At 41.6% G+C, this 17,729-nt stretch overlaps 1 protein-coding gene across 1 annotated transcript in view; it reads left to right on the forward strand.

Annotated features, from left to right (window-relative positions):
• TTC3 (tetratricopeptide repeat domain 3) overlaps positions 1–17,729 on the forward strand; it is a 126,297-nt gene that overhangs the window by 19,763 nt on the left and 88,805 nt on the right. The window contains 4 exon segments of the mRNA XM_021070969.1: positions 825–910; positions 2,433–2,527; positions 3,505–3,567; positions 16,345–16,399. Coding sequence (XP_020926628.1) covers positions 825–910; positions 2,433–2,527; positions 3,505–3,567; positions 16,345–16,399 — 299 coding nt within the window.

Below are 17,729 nucleotides of genomic sequence, written 5' to 3' on the forward strand. Positions count from 1 at the left end.
CCCACGGCATATGGAGCTTCCCAGTCTAGGGGTTGAATCGGAGCTATAGCCGCTGGCCTGCGTCAGAGCCTCGGCAATGCCAGAACTGAGCCGAATCTGCAACCTCTACCACAGTTCATGGCAATGCTGGATCCTTAACCCACTGAGTGAGGCCAGGGATTAAACTTACGTCCTCATGGATACTAGTCAGATTTGTTTCTGCCGAGCCTGGACGGGAACTCCAGGTCTGGTAAACTTTTAACATAAACTTTAGTTATTACCTATTGCATTTTAATTAGTTTATTAAATTTTTAGAAGAAATAATGCCTCAGATGTCTCATTTCAACATTCATGACAGTCAATATGTTGAATTAAGACCTTTAAAATTCTTCATTTTTTATAACAGATACATTTTAGAACATAGTTTCCTTGGGTTTTGTTTGCAGAAATTGTAGTCGAACTTTGTGGCAAGTACCCCATAGGCTGTCAGTAATGTTTCTTGAGTTGAGTAATTATAAGTCCTACGTGAAATGTGTTAACAGAGCATTGTTAACTCCAGTTCGAACTAGAGGTCTAATAAACAAGTGCTTTTTAATGCTAGAAATAGAACAGATTAGATTCATAGCAAGCAACCAATCTAATGTTTTCTGAAACATTTTATCAGTTGTTTATTTAAAATATATTATTGATACATATCAAGGATTTTAAAAAACATGCTATTTAGAAGGTATAGTAATGTAATGAACTTTACAGACTCACCTGCCTAACCTAAGAATTAGAACATTAATAATACCAGTTTTTTTTTTTAAACAAAATGTTCTCTCTCTCCTAAAAATAAAATTTAGACAAGTATCACATAACTAAAGTTGTAACAGAAAACTGCAATTTGCTTGAAGAATTTAAAACTCAAAATTGTGCGGAGTGTATAGAGGTGAGAATAAATATTTACTTGTAAGTATATTTTAAGATTTGCTTATTAGAACTTTGATTAACACTCAGAGGAAGTTCAGTAAAACTGCTGTCTGACAATACACAAGAAACTACTACAAAATTTAGTAACATGTTTGAGGGAAACTTTTAATACTTTGTTTAAATGTTTATTTCATTTTATTTTTTATTTTTTGCTTTTTTAGCCTGTACCCTTGGCATATGGAAATTCCCAGGCTAGGAGTCTAATTGGAGCTACAGCTGTTGGCGTACACCACAGCCACGGCAATGCCAAATCTGAGCTGTGCCTACAACCTACACTACAGTTCATGGCAGCACCAGATCCTTAACCCATTATGTGGGACCAGGGATCGAACTCAAATCCTCATGGATGCTATTTGGGTTCATTACCACTGAGCCACATGGGATCTCCAATTTTTATGTATTTTGATTGGAATCTTTTTTTTTTTTTTTGACATCTTGATCAGAGTTTTCTAATGCTACAGATTTTAAAAGAGTTCATTGAAAATGGATTTTTTAAATTGTTTTTATTTTTATTTTTTGTCTTTTTGCCATTTCTTGGGCCGCTCCTGTGACATATGGAGGTTCCCAGGCTAGGGGTCGAATCGGAGCTGTAGCTGCCACCCTACGCCAGAGCCACAGCAATGCGGGATCCGAGCCGCATCTGCGACCTACACCACAGCTCGCAGCTCATGACGGGAACTCCTAATTAAGTTTTTAATTACTTGAGGGAATATGATTTTCTTTGGGAACAGCTTTATAGATATGTAATTCACACACCATACCATTCACTCATAGTAAATATGGTTTTAAGTAAGTTTTTTAAAAGGAATTTTGGAAAATATGTAATATTCTATTTAATTTTCTAGCTAAAGCCATTGACATAATCCAGCTTATTTTAGTTAATTTGTGTATTTTAAAAATTGAAATGTTTGAAGTGAAAAGTTTCAGTTATTCTGTAGCTTCTTTGATTTCATTCTTTTTTTTTGTTTGTGGTTTGTTTGTTTTGGGTTTTGTTTCACTCTTGCTAACTTTGTCACCTAATTTTTTGAGGGGCAATGAGTGTAGTCAACATTGCCTATATGTTATTGATCTAGATACTGTTTTTTAAGCACTGAGATTTCTTGAATAATAATATTTTCTGAACTAAAATTAGAATTTTGCCTTGAATCTATTTTTTCTGCATATGCAGGCTTAATAGGGTGTGTTTAAAAGTAGACCTACCAAATACTGTACACGAGGTGATTAGTATTATTCATAATGTGATGGTTTTGTAGACTTCTTAATAGTCTTTTATCAAAGTTAGCATTGAGTTATCAGGGGCAGGTTTCTTTAAATGTACATAGCAAAATACTGAGTATTGAGTTATCATTTTCTTCATAAATAATTCCCTAGGTTATTTCTGATATCCAACATGGAAACCCAGAACCATTTTTCCTAGATATTGGGGTTCCTGATTGTCTTTGCAGTTAATTGATGGCTCTTCTTTTGCCTTGATTTCTCAGCAAGGAGAACTAATGAAAATGAAAGGAAATGAAGAGTTTTCCAAAGAAAGATTTGATATAGCTATTATCTATTACACCAGAGCCATTGAATGTAGGTAAGAGCAAAATAGAAAAATGAGACCTTTTTTATGTGGCAAATCAAGGTAGAATCCTAGTCTACCTTGATGAGGAAATTGGAGAATATTTTCTGTTTGTTATGTAGGATGTATTTTCTCACCGTAGGTATTAGAAGCATGAGAAATGACCTGAATAGATGAACTTAAATGAAGCAGTATAACTCAAGCAATTGGGGAGAAATTGTGCATTTAGTTTATCCTGCTATAGTTTGTTGCCAAGCTTTCCAATACAGAGTCATCTATTTTTTCTTATTCTTGCTTTCCCTTCAACTGATTCCTTCCAGATTATTCAGATTATTAACTGATCAGAAAGGGTTCGTTACTAATACTTAAGGTGTCATCTATTCAGGGATTTGTGCTTTCTAGGGGGGAATAATAGTTGGAATTATTGAGAGAATGAACCTGTTCTCTCTGCCTTGTCTTCTGTATGCTCAGCTGCTAGAATTTTGTAGCATTCCTGCAAGGGTGCCCCAAGCTTGGCATTTCATTGGGGCCACCTAATATTGTAGCAGCCTTAGGAGGGTGCTCTGTAGACAGCTCCTCTCTTTCCTGCCTCCCCCGTCTCCATAGGGAGTGTGCGACTCTGAGTGGCACCCCACACCTGCTGCCCCGTTCTTCCTAGGAAGAGGTAGAGGAAAGGGGAGATAAATTCAGCCACACACATTGAGGTAAAACTAATAAGGATAACACTGGAAATTTATAGATTTCTTTGTCTGAGTTCTTTGTCAGCGTGGTATAGTCCTGACTTACATAAGTATTATAAGTAGTATAACTAGTTACCTGGGTGAGAGGCGAAGGAACCAGGTCTTAACCAGTTAGACTCGAAATCCTATATTCTTTCTGCCCCAATACACAGATAAACAATTTTTGAAAACAATTTCATGCCTTATGATTTCTGTGTTATGTTTGTTCTGTATGTAATGTGCTTTACTGATGAAACATTATTTCTTTTAAAGACCTGAAAATCACCTTCTTTATGGTAACCGAGCTCTTTGTTTTCTTCGCACTGGACAGTTCAGGTAAGTTGGTTAGAGTGCCTAATCTCTGCGCTATTATGCTAAATACCTATTTTTGAGAAATAATTTGTTTTACAGTTAGGCAAAGAAAAATCCTTCATTACTTCTTTGGCAGAAATAGTTAAATGGTTGAAAGAGAACTCCGTAGGTGTTATATATAACAACAACAAGTGACAGACAGCTATTCTGAGTCGGTCACATATGCTCTGCATTATTTTAAGCACTTCACATAGTGTATTGAATTCTCACAGCACATTGACTGTGTAGGTGGTGTTAATCTCCACATGTGCATTTGGACAGACTCATACCATTAATAATTCGTAATTGTGAATTTGGTTCTACCCTGCTCCCCTCTTTTTTTCTCTTTCTCTTTTGAGCTCTGATGTAGTGATGCCAAGATTTGAACACAGATCTCATCTAATGATGTCAAAGTCTGTGTTTATAACACCTATATTTTCTTATTTATTTATTTTTGGCCACATCTGTGGCATATGAACGTTTCTGGGCCAGGGACTGAATCCAGGCCATAGCTGTGACCTGTGCCCCAGGTGTGGCATCTCCAGGTTCTTAACCTGCTGCGCCAGCCAGGAATCAAACTCGTGCCGCTGCAGAGACAATGCCAGATCCCTAGCACTGCCACAGTGGGAATTCCCTCTATAACCTTCTTTTGCTCTATATAGTTCTGGAAGAATTTTTGCTCTTTTTGTTTCCTCTGTCTTGATATCAAAAAATTAACTACCTGTCCTTTGTAAGAGATATTTAATGTTTTAGATATGGGCGTGAATTAATTCTTAGTCCTAATGTTTAATTGAACTGTATTAGTTGAGATTGTTGACACTGCACCATGATTTTATTATTTCTCACTATAAGCATTAATATTGAGCAGTGTAGACTGTTAGGTTTAGCCACATTCTACCTTATTGTAAGAAGGCTTTAGGGTTGTTTCAAGAAGACATCCACTCAGTAGAAAAATAGTAAAAACAAAACAAACTAAAAAACCAAATTAGAGCCTCAGATCCTCAGAATAAAGCTGCATAGGCATGAGATCCTGCTTAGTTATAATTGATATTTGCGTCTGACTTTTCTGTTGCCCCAAATAAAAAGAGAATACCTGAAAAGTTACATAATTCTCACTGCCCATGAAGAAAGAGGACACTGGTTGCTCAGGTGAAACTCTTTTCCTGCTGTTTGTTTCTGGAAGGCATGTCTTACATTGCTTAGAAGTCATGTGGATGGCACGGTGGAGTAGAGGAGAACCTCAGCAGCAGTCCTGTTCAAAGCAGAAGCCTCCTTGAGAAGGCAGCTTTGGGTTTCACAGATTCCTTTTTTAGTGAAGTTGTCTCTCGAAGGAGGAATCTGGTAGCAGTTGTTTTTCAGTGAAAGCAGTTGGGTTGGGATGCGGGAGGGTGGGAGTGGGGAATATAGTATATTCCAAGTATGTAGCTTTCAAAAGTAACATTTATGTTTTTCTTTTATTATAAACAGAACACTTTCTCATGGTAGAAAATTTGGAAAATACAAGAGTTTAAAAAGAAGAAAATAAAAATCACCACCTCGGAGAATACCGCTGTATTAACGTTATGCAGCTTTTAGATGGCTTAAGCCGTGGATAAACCGAGGCTTTCTAGTCTAGAGGAATGGATGGGCTTGACACAGTCTTCCATCAATACCACTGTCCTCAACTGGTTCTGACAAGAGATGAGCCGCAAATGTCTTTAGGTTATTGCCTCTGGCTAGGTCCAGAATTGCACGTAACCTGTGCTGTTTGAAGGTGAATCTGTATGCTTTCAAGGTGACTAGGTTGGCAACTTGGCTAGCCACTTGTGAAAATCAAGGCTAGCTCTGAAAACCTCTCTGAAACCTTGATTGGGTGGGAGGTCATCCCCTTTGCAAAGGGGGTCGCCGGGAGCCGAGAGGCAAACCAGGGGGTTGCAGCCCTCTTTCCTGAGAGTTTAACAGCTAGACACTCAAGCAGGATCCTGCTGAAACCCTGCTGTAAAGGAGGTGCATCAAAATAGAAATGCAGAAGCCAGGTAGCCTGGTAAGGTCAAGGTCAAGAGCAGGGTTGTGCATCCATCCTTGTACCTCCTTCCTCACGGTCTAGCTTTATGGTTCAACACCAGTGGTGTTTTCTCTAGAGGCAGGTCAGCATTTCCTTCTTAGGCAATCACCAGTATGTACTGGATGCTTATTTAATGTCAGAAACTCTGTGCCACATTGGTTTTACTGGTGTTTCCTACCTCATTCATCGTTTATATGACTTGCTCAGTAATGTAGGGAAAATCTTTTCTGAATCTGCAACGCACATAACTCCTGAGCAAGTGAGTAGATAATGTGTTCAGAAAAGAACACACTGCTGGTGACTCAGACATGCCATTGACCCAGAAGAACCCATACCATTTAGCTGAGTTACCAAGATGTTCGAAGCCCTCACAGCTGAGGGTCAGTAGATCTGTTATGGGGACTGGCTGAGGGTAAAGTGTCAACCTCCCTGGCACTGTGCTGAGCACTTTGCCCATATTAACTCATAAAATCCTCACAACCCTGTGAGGTAGGTGCTGCCGTGTCTATAGATGAGGAGTCTGAGGCCTGGGGAGGTCAGGCAGTGTCCTTGGACACTAAGTGGGTGTGATAGAGCCAGAATTTGAACCCAGGTAGCCTAGATCTAGAGTCTCTTCTATTAAATCACCATGGAAAGGTGATGATTGGACCAAAGGGCAATGTGAAAATTGAAAAAAATTGAAACAAATCGTCTATAAATATTTAGTCAATAAACATGATTATCCTTACAGGACATGCAGATTAAAAACTGAGTCTTTCGTACCCATCAGATTGGCACAAAGTAAAAAAAACTTCATAATGCCAAGTGTTTGAGAGGATGTGGAACAAAGGAAACTTTCATGCTCGGCTGGAGAAAGTGTAAATTGGTGCAATCACTTTGGAGAGCAATTTGGCAAGGTGAAGATGTGTATACTCTGCAGCCCACTTCTGGGCTACCCAAGAAGAGATGTACAAGCCTTCATTATAGCGTTGTTTGTAAGAGTAAAGAAATGGAAACAACCTAAAGGTCCATCAGTAGGGGATGGATAAAATGAATTATGGTATATTCATACAATGGAATTCTGTGCAGCAGTTAAAATGAATGCAATTGAGTGAAAAAGCAAGTTGCAGAATGATTTGTACGGTATGATGCCATTTATATGATGTTTTAAAATGTGCAAAATGATATGCATACCCATAATTAATACATAGAGTGTATTAACAATGTTTTCAAAGTGCATGGCATGTTGAACACCAGGGGAGTGGCTGTCTCTGGGGAGGGAGGAAGGGAAAGCATTGGAGATGGGAAAAATGGTTCACAGTGGGCGTCAACTGTAACACAACTCTGCAAAAAGATCTGAAGTAAATATGGCAAAATGTTAAGATCTTGCTAAGCTGGTAACATGGTTGTTATGTTAATGTTATTCTCTGTACTTTTATGTATACTTGAAATATTTGATATAAAGTTACACAAAGTGTAATTAAAAATGCACGTAAGATGAAAAAAACCACTAAATATTAAGGATGCAATAAGCAAAAATAATCTTGAAAGAGAAATATAAATATCTTAAGACCAATGGTTGGGAGCCTGAGGTGAAGCATGTGGGAAAGATGATTCGTTCAGAAATGGTCAAAGTGGCGTCGGAGGTTTTGATGCCAGTCACCTGACCACCTTTGGGTGGATACGGGTCAGGCCAAGAGCCACTCAGAACTCTTTATCGTTCGCCGGAGGTGTGCACCTCCAGATCAGCAGCTCTGCACTGGGAAGTACGCCGAATGGGGTTGCGGGGTGGGGGGTGGGGATGGGTGAAAAATGCTCCCTCCAGCCCCAGCTTCTCCCCCTGAAGCCTTCCAGTGGAGGCTCGTGTGCGGTGTATCCCAGAACGCCTGGCTTGGATGAGGCTGTGCTTTTTATTTTTTATTCTGGTCTTCTATACGTTCACTTTTAAATATCATTTGGGATAGAGGGCATTTCAGAGTGACCGTTTTAATTGAAGTAATTAGAAATTTTCAGAGTAGAGGAGAATCTAGAAAAGATACAGGTGTATCTGTAGCTTTTGTCGTTAAAACAGTTACGCAAGGTATGCAGTTAGGCTTACTGTTTTACTTCATTCTTGAACTTGCATATGGGTGGAAATTTGAAATCTTTGGTGGGATGGGATAACCTGTGTAATGGGAAATGCAATTGGAAAAAAAGGGAAAGCTTAGCCTTGGGTATTTCTTAATTCATTTTGGAACGTTATGGAATTTTAAACTTCGATATTTACTTTGATGTTTTGGTATTTAACTGTCTGCTGATTATATGATATTCCCTTCTGTCAGATCCCAACTTGTGGTTAACAGCATGTGGATAGACTTTAAATGGGGTGTGTATGTGTGTGTTTCTGAATTTCCCTGAGGCTTGGGGTGTAATCAAGTCAACTGTATGTTTCTGTGCGAATTTCAAAAATCTTAGTGTGTTGGGGGGAAGCTTTAAGTGTGTGTGTTGGTTGGTGTTATTCCTCATGCTCTTCTCTTGCATCGTCTCTTTATTTTTGCTTAAAAGCTGCTGAATTTGCTTTTGAATTAAAGTTATTTTTTTTAATTCTTCAGGGTGCAACCCCTTTTTAAAAAGTAATAACAAATGCACATCGTAAAAAAATTGAGTACAAAAGGAGAAACTGAAAACCCTTGCCTGGCTGAGACCCCTGCCCTAATTCCTTCCTTCAGATGCTTGTGTATTTCCATATTTTATGCCTATCCTAACACTTATGTTGAGCCAAATCAAGTTGCTGCTTTTAAAAGTCGGAATAAGGCAGTTTTGTTTGGTTCAATGTCATGTATATGCCTTTTTTTTTTTTAAAAACATGGGTAAGAGTATATTGTACACACTGTTGTACATCTTGCTTTTAATATTTAAATCTTGGAGTTGTTGCATATCAGTGTATATAGACATCTACCCCAATTCTTATTCATGGCTGCATAGTCTTTTACTCAGTGGATTAGTTTGCATTGGAAGATAGATGATTTCCAGTTTAAAAAATCACATACAACTCTGTAATATCCTCTTACTTATGTTCTCTGTTCGGATGCATATACATATATAATATATTCTATATATATGTAGGATAAATTTCTGATAAAAATTTACTTTGCTTGGTTGAAAGAGTATATGTAATTTCAATTCCAGACATTAACTTTAGGCTTAAAATGTGTTTATTCAGCCAGTGGTTAATTGTCTACATATTTGACGGTAACAGACCATGACATCTAAATCCTGCTTTTGTTGCTTCACTGTAAGTTTTAGAAACTTGGAGTAGTATTGTTATTTCTCTGTTAGTTTGGTTAGGCCCTCAAAGTGATGAATTACATTAGGGGAAAAAAATAACGCTTTTGTGGCTTAGAAATTCTTACATATTTACGTGTTGTGGTTTCAGAGGGTCAGGTAATAGCATCTCCTTCCTGTCCCCAGCCTAGAGTTAATTAGGAGATGGAAGCAGCAGGCAGACAAGTGATAATCCAGTCTTGCCTCTGTTACTAATGCAGTTGTTGGAGAACAGGACCTTTTCTGATAGCACATGACTTGATGTTAGTTCACCCACATCACAGGCAGAATCAGGCAACCAGGGGCCCTTGTGAACTTGAAGCTTGGAGGAGGGGGAACTGTGGTGTTACGTTGATGTTTAAAATAAAGTCCCCCCTCCCCTCACAGAAAGACAAAAAGAGCTCCCATTGTGGTTCACTGGTAATGAATCGGATTAGATGAGGATGTGGGTTTGGGTTTGATCCCTGGCCTCAATTAGTGGGTTAGGGATTCCCCAGTTACCATTAGCTGCGGTGTAGGTCGCAGATGCGGCTCAGATCTGGTGTTGCTGTGGCTGTGACATAGGCTGGCAGCTGCAGCTCCAATTCAACCCCTAGCCTGGGAACTTCTTTATGCCATAGGGGTGGCCCTGAAAAGATAGGTAGGTAGGTAGATAATGGATAGAGTCCCAAAGAGTGAGAAGAGGTTAAGCCACATGTGATGAATGTCTCTCCCCCACCTTTGGATAAGTTGTCATTATTCTCTTGGGGAAAAGTCAGGCTTGGGGAGAGGAGAGAGCCTAGGAGTGAAGATTCTAGCTAAATCCACATGGAAGCTAGAGGAGGGGGAGGTAAGTGTTCTTGCCTAACTTATTTTAGGGCAAAATGTAGCAGATTGTATATGAGGAAATGGATGGGGGCGGGAATTGGAGAAATACACTTTCCCCTGTAAAGGAATACATTGGAGCATCTGGGCTAGAACTGATTCTTACCCTCTGTTCAGTACGCTCACTGCTGTGTCACACAGTCTTCAAGAGTGAATAGCCATTTACATCTTGGATTTCCCTGTTTTCCTAGATGTATTGCGCAGGTGTTGCTGCTGCTAAAGTCATTCCTGCTCTCCATGGAGCAGGAATGACCCTGGGCCTCAGCGATTAGGATGAGCAGGAACACCATGTAATTTACTCTGTCCACTTTGCTTGAGTAGGTTAATATGTCAAAGGGTGGTACATGTGAAAACATCAGTATTAATGTTATCAATATACACATATATTATGATTTTTATAATACATGGGATTAAAATTATGGCCATATAGTACCATACATTATAGATGATATTGTATATTATCAGACATACACACCTAGTCCCCGTGTTCTAGACAGTGGACCAGCAGTGCGGGAAGGAGCATGGTACATTCCCATTTCAGTGTGTGTACTGCTGAAGTGAGCACAGTGTGTTGCGTTGATGGAATTAACAGCACGCCTGAATACAGAGGAGGAGGGGAGACGGGTGGTCAGGGGCTGGATCAGGAGGTTCTCGAAGGCTTCCCTGAGGCTGCCGGCCTTTAAGAGCATCAAGAAGAGAGTAAAGGACTTTGTTTTATTAGTTTTATTTTGTGGGTGCATGCACGGCATATGGAAGGTCTTGGGCCAGGGATTGAATCTGAGCCACAGCTGTGACCTACAGCAACGCTGGATCCTTTAATCTCTGTGCCAGGCCGGGGCTTGAACCCATACCTCTGCAGCAGCCTGAGCCACTGCAGTTGGGTTCTTAAATCACTGCACCGTGGCAGGGGAGAATAGCATGATTCATATCTTTAAAGAGCAGCCTAGTTGCAGTGAGGAGAGTGGGTTTGGGGGGATGTAGCATGAGTGCGGCTTAGGAGGTTGTTGCAGTGCAGCCAGAGGTGATGGTGGCTTGGAGCAGGGTAGTGGCGGTAGCAGTGGAGTAGAAGGATCTGGGATATTGGGAGATACAATTGACAGAACTTGCGTGCGGTTTGGGGTTGGGAAGCAAGGGAGAAGGCTGTGTTTGGAAGTACTGTGAGGTTTCTACCTTCATCTTCATGGATGATGGGCCTACTCCCTGACACTGGCATCACTCACTGGAAGTGGTGGAGTTGTGGGAGTGTAACTTGACTTCACCCTTGGACATACTGAGTTAAAGTGCTCTTGAAGGGTCCAAAGTGGAATATCATGTAGGCAGTGAGTGATGGGAGTCTGGTCTCCAAGGGCAGGTTTGGGCAGGAGACAGCAATTTAGGATAGTTAACCTAGGTAATTTGAAGTTGTGGGTGTGGATGAGATTGCTTAGGGAAGTGATTCTCGGCTCTTACTACACACTGGAATCACCTGAGCTCTGAAGGAGTTCCTGCCTCTTCCCCCAGAAATTCTGATTTAATTATTTGGGCTTTCAGAAGACCCCTAGATGTACTCATGTGCAGCCAAGGTTGAGCCCCGCTGGTCTAGAGAGAGTATGAGCTGAGATGAGAAGAGGATCTAGGACTGAGCTTTGAGAGGACAAACAGTGGCCAATTAGAGAGAGGTGGACCTGCCTGGGAGATTATTAGGAGGTGGCCAGAGTAAGTGTGGGATCGTGAAAGAGTGGCCAGCAGTCACTGGTTGTTGCTGAGAAGCCAGTTGAAATTTGGCCTTGGTTACATGGACATCTTTTAGTTGCCAGAGGGAGAGCTGTGGTGGGAAGCTTGGCGCAGGTGCCAGCGTGGAGTGGGTTGAGAAATGAGGGTGAGGAAGTGGAGACAGCGTAGGTGGCTGTTGAAGATATTCGGGGGTCAGGGAGAGGCAGTGAGGAGCGGAAGAGTTTGCCATTGTATTCAGATGTTTTGGGCTGCAGAATACATCTCTTATTCAGCTGGTTTAAATGAGGAAGAAGACTTAAACCTTGTCAGGCGTTCCAGAGGGAGGCAGTTCTAGGGTTGTGTGTTTAGTGGTTTAACCGTGTCTTCAAAGACCTAGGTGTTTGGTTTTTTTTCCCAGCCCCACTTGGTGACCCGAATCTCAGGCTTCCCTCTCAGATGGCAGGATGGTTACTGGATGTTAACCATCTCCAGCAGAAGTATCTTAAATAAAAATCTTAAAAAAAAACTTAATACACATACTGAGGAGTGTACAGTCCATAAGTGGATAGATTGAGTTTTCAGCAACCAAATGACATAACTAGCACCCAGGTCACAGCCCCAGCGCCCCTGAAGTCCCCCTTGTTCCTTCTTCCAGTCACTACCCATCTCCTCCCCCACGATAACTGCTGTCCTGACTCACAGCGCCATAGGTTAGTTTTGCCAGTTTTTGTGCAATATAAACAGAACCAGATGGTATGTGTTCTTGTATGTATGGTTTTCAGCACTGTTTGAGATCCATATTGTTGCATGTAGTTGTAAAGTGTTCATCTATTGCATGAATATACCACATTTTATCCATTCTATTGTTGATGGGCATTTGGTACTTTCTAGCACTTTTACAGGTGGTGTCATTGTGAACATGCGTCTTCATTTCTGTTAAGTATATAATCAAGCAGTGGAGTTGCTGGGACAGGAGGGTGTGCTGCTATCCAGCTCCAGCACGTACTTTCCAGTGTGGTTGTATATCATTTTACACTCCTGCCAGCACCACATGAGAGTTTCAGTTCCACGTCCTCACTAACACTTATTATTTTGTGTCATTTCATTTAGACATTCTGGTGGGTCTGCAGTATACAGTGCTGTGATTTTAATTTGCATTTCCTTAAGTTGAGTAAGGAGATTTAAGTTGAACATTTTTCATACGCTTATTCACTATTCAGAGACTCTCTTCTGTGAAGTGCCTGTTTGAATCTTCTGCTTTTTTTTTTTTTTTCATTGAGTGTCATATTCATTTGTAGGAGATTGTTTTTTTTTTTTTTTAAATTCTGGATATGAGTCACTGGTCAAGTATATGTATTAGAAATACCTTATCACACTCTTTGGCTTGCCTTTTCACTCTTTATGTTTTCTTTTCACAGATGGAAGTTAGTAATTTTAATATAGTACAGTTCATCAATTTTTTTCCCATGATGATAAGCACTTTTTATGTTCTGATTATAATCTTTTCCTACTCTACAAAATGTTCTTCATTTCTTCTCAAAGTTTGATGGTTTAACTTTGATATTTACATCTGTCATTCATCTGGAGGCGGTTTTGTACTTAGTATGAGGTAGGGTTCAAGGTTCATATGAATGTTAAATTAACCCAGCCTCATTATTCTTTGCTTTTTTTCCTTGGGCCCAGGACCCCCCTCCTCGCCAGGGCCTGTCTTGGTGGAGCTGCAGTCCCAGGACAAGAGAGAGGGGCTCCCACTGCCCCAGCCCTGTCTCTGAGGGACAAGCCAGAATAGGGCTCCTGCCCCTACCCCCCGCCCCTGTGCTCCTCAGGCAGCCTGTGAATGGGGATCCGTCCACCTCTCACCACCCCTCAATCCTGCTCCTGCTGAGGTCACCCCTTTCCTGGCCTTACCTGCCGCTCAGCCCGTTTCCTAGAATCCCGTGCTCTGAGCACCCACCCAGGGAACCCACCTCCTCAAGCACTCCCTCTGCCCTGAGGCATCCAAACCCAGCTCTGCTGGGGGGCCCCTTACTTCTTTGCCCTTGGACACCGTTAGGTCTCTGCCCTTACCTCCAACCCTCACAGGCCCTCAGGCCCCCACCCTGGGGCCAGCCCATCACTGCCCTCTCTTCACCTCTGTGGCCTGTGCTCACTTCCCCACCCCCTGCCGCAGACTCCGTGCAGTCAGTCACCCCTACTTGGGACGCTTTTCCCTGGAATCACGGGGCTCTCCCCCGTCTCTGTTTGAGTTTCAGCACAAGTGTCACCTAGAAGTCTGCCCTGATCCTCCTCTCCATTCACCCTCTGTCTTAGTAGCCCTCGTATGGCTTGGAAATCACGTAGGTATTTGTTCCCCTATTATCTGTCTCCCCACTAGAACGTCAGCCCCAAGAGACCCAGGCTGTGTCTGGCTTGTCCACAGGGTGTCTGTGGTACAGCACCCAGCATGTAGAAGATGCCCAAGAAGGGGGCGGTTGCAGGAGGGGGCCTTCGTGGCTTCTCCACTTGCTCGCAGACCCACAGCCTCTTTGTGCTGCTGCCTTTGCTCTGCCTGTGGTGTGTGTGTGTGTGTGGAGGGCACATTCACTTATCTTTCAACATAAAACCAACAAGCATCTCTGTGCAGCAGGCTCTGCACTAGCTGAGGTATGGAAGAGCCCCTCAGCCAACCAGCCCTGTCTTCTAAGCGAGTGTGTTCTCCGTGCATTGCACTGCTACCTGCCACATAGATCATTGATTAGATGTAAGGAGCTGTTCTGATTTCTGTATCCTGTTCTGTTGGTCAGGTTGTCTACCTTTAGATAGCTTTTTATTTTTATTTAAAATATAGATGGCCTTTTAGTAGTTACTGCTGTCTGGTAGAATAAGGTATGTAGTGTTCTTCTTTGTAACCTGTGTAATTTTGGGGGGGGGTAATCTCTTTAAGAGTGAGAAGTCCCATCAGGTCTTCATGACTAGCCCTAAACCAGTCAGTGGGGAGGAGCATGGGATTGCCGTGATTGGCTAAAACGAATTGGGAATTATTTTTAAATCTTTTTCTTCTCTCTTTTTTTTTTTTTTTTTTTTTTTTTTGGCCATGCCTATGGCGTGTGGAAGGTGGAAGTTCCCAGGCCAGGGATTAAATCCACACCACAGCAGCCACCCGAGCTGCTGCAGTGACAATGCCAGATCCTTAACTAGCTCCCAAGGGAGCTCTATTTCTAAATCTTCTAGTGGTGAGGTGGGCCCTCACAGCACAGGGCTTGTAGCCAGCTCAGAGGAGGGGCTAGCTGTGGCGTAGAGCACCAACAGGGTTTCCTTAGGGCGTAAGGCATTTTTCTAAATGTGTGTTTTTAGAGATGAGAGAGATCTGAGCATATTAAAAGTTGATAGGAAATTGCATAACGTTAATTACTTAATATCACTTTACACTTGAAATGGTTCCAGTGGTAAATCGTATGTTATATGTATTTTTACCACAATAAAAGTTGATGGTGTAGATTTTTGAGAAGGAATGGCTAGTTTTACAGGTGAGAGCTAGTTGATATTGGAAGGATGCTTAAGTTATATGGCACCTGTGGAGAGACTGGCCACATGAGGTAGACAGTTATTGTAAGGCTGCTGGAGAAAAGGTAAGGCCTGATGTGGGTTTGTCCTTAGGTTTTCGGGTAGGAAATTGAGAGCATTCTCTCTGATGTCTCTGGTTTACTCATTGAAATAGGAGCAGAGGCCATCTGCTGAGAGAAAGAGGAGTTGGAAGTTTGAGGAAAGGACACAAGGTTTGACAAAATCAGTTTACAAAAGTGGAGGATCTGATCTAGGATGGTTGGTAACTGTTGCAGGCCCTTGGAATCCCGAATAGTAGCGCTGCCTTGTGCTCTGCTGTGTGATGTTTCTCCAGCAGTACTTGGCTCCCCAGATGTCGTCATGGGCAAAGCAGAAAGCACGGTTGATCCAGCCTTGGGTTTGCTATGGAGCAGGGTGTAGACATGGGGACAAAGACGTATAAGGGATTCGTATGCATGTGAATATGAAGTGATGAACCAGTGACTCTTAGGCTAGATCAGTAAGTTAAAAAAGAGTCAGTCAGTCAGTGAGTTGGGCACCCTGAGGAGGCAGTAGGAAGAGTTGAAGCAAGAGAGGAGCTAGGTTATGGGGAGAGAGCAGGACGCCTGAATTAGTGATTTTAGGGTTTGAACAGTTTTAAAGTGGTGATGAAGTTCTCTGGGAGGGCAGGGCTGGGGTGGAAGAGCAGCAGGTCCCTGAATATAAGGAAGCCAGGAAACGAGAGACTAGCTATTAGACCAAAGTGCTTGACACCTTACAGAGTACTGTGCTGTGGCATAGTCTCTAAAAACAGGAAGAAGAGAATTATCATCCTCATTTTACAGATGAGAACGAGGGCCCAGAGAAGTTACTAACTTCTTAAGAGCCCCAGTGAGAGTTAGTGATTGAATTGGACTTAATCCCTGTCTCATCTCCCAGTATTCATGGTCTGTCCAGTATAGCGTAGCCAGTGTGTTGTGTCAAAGATCTGGGAGTTTTATTTTTGGAGATCAAAAGTCTTGCTAACATGCAAAAATAGCAACCCCATCCCCTACCAAACCATACAAATAGTAACAAAAAGTTAGACATAAATTAGATGTAGATTATTGTGTGTGAGGAATACTCCAGAAATATTAAAAGTAATTATTCCTGGGGAGTTGTGATTGTGACTCTGGGTGACTTTTTCCCTTTGTTTTACTTTTCTGTATTTTCCAAATTTCCTATAATGGATATATATATCACAGATTAAAAAATTAAAAACCAGATTATATATGGAAAATTAAAGTACAAATAGATATGCAATTTATAATGCTTTTATTTTTTAAAAGTTTGAGTATTTTATTTTATTTTGTTTTTAGAAATGCACTTGGTGATGGAAAGAGAGCTATTATTCTGAAGAACAATTGGACAAAGGTAGGTTCCTTTTATATTTTACATCAGGCAAATAGTGCCGTATCTGTTTATAGAAAGTAAATCTGTGTCAGAATGCTGGAGAAAATTATGCATAGCTCAGGATGTGGCTGGGGAATGGTCAGCTCTGTAATCAGAGGGAGTGGGGGAGTTCCCTTGTGGCACAGCGGGTTAAGTATCTGCTTTGTCACTGTAGCAGCCTGGGTTTGATCCCTGGTCTGGGAACTTCCGAATGGTGTGGGTATGGCCACAAAAAAGAAAGAAAGAAAGAAAAGGTGCAGCACAGCAGTGAGGGGCCCCCCAGTCTGAGGAGGACAAGTTGCCCACAGGAATCCTCAGGACCCCTCAGTGGTTGAGATGTTAACATCTGCATATTCTGGATGCATTAGAGACCTGGCTTTGGAAGATGAAACTTGAAACTTAGAAGGAACTATGGGAGACTGTAACTTTCATTTTTTTTTTTTGTTTCTTAATGAATTTATTACATTTATAGTTTTACGATGATCATCACAATCCAATTTTATAGGATTTCCATCTCACAACCCCATAGTATCCACCCACCCCCCAAATGGTCTCTTTTGGAAACCGTAAGTTTTTCAGAGTCTGTGAGTCAGTATCTGTTCTGCAAAGACGTTCATTCTGTCCTTTGTTCAGATTCCACATGTCAGTGAAAGCATTGGATGTTGGTGTCTCCTTGTATGGCTGACTTCACTTAGCATGATAATTTCTAGGTCCATCCTTGTTGCTAAAAATGCTGCTGTTTCGTTCATTTTAATGGCTGAGTAATATTCCATCGTGTGTATGTTCCACATCTTCTGGATCCACTCCTCTGTCGATGGACATTTAGGTTGTTTCCATGTCTTGGCTATTGTAAATAGTGCTGCAATGAACATTGGAGTACATGTGTCTTTGCGAGTTGTGGTTTTCTCTGGATAGATGCCCAGGAGTGGGGTTACTGGATCAAATGGTAGTTCTATGTTTAGTTTTCTGAGGCATGTCCATACTGCCTTCCACAGTGGTTGCACCAATTTACATTTCCACCAACAGTGTACTAGGGTTCCTTTGTCTCCACACCCTCTCCAGCACTTATTGTCTAGACTTTTGGATGATGGCCATTCTGGCTGGTGTCAGGTGGTACCTCAGAGTGGTTTTGATTTGCATTTCTCTCATAATGAGTGACGTTGAACATCTTTTCATGTGTTTTTTGGCCATCCGTATGTCTTCTTTGGAGAATTGCCTGTTTGGATCTTCTGCCCATTTTTTGATGGGGTTGTTTGTTTTTTTTGGTATGGAGCTGCAGAAGGTGTTTATGAATTTTGGAGATGAATCCCTT

Source organism: Sus scrofa, chromosome 13, assembly GCF_000003025.6.
Source record: "Sus scrofa isolate TJ Tabasco breed Duroc chromosome 13, Sscrofa11.1, whole genome shotgun sequence".
NCBI lineage: Eukaryota > Metazoa > Chordata > Mammalia > Artiodactyla > Suidae > Sus > Sus scrofa.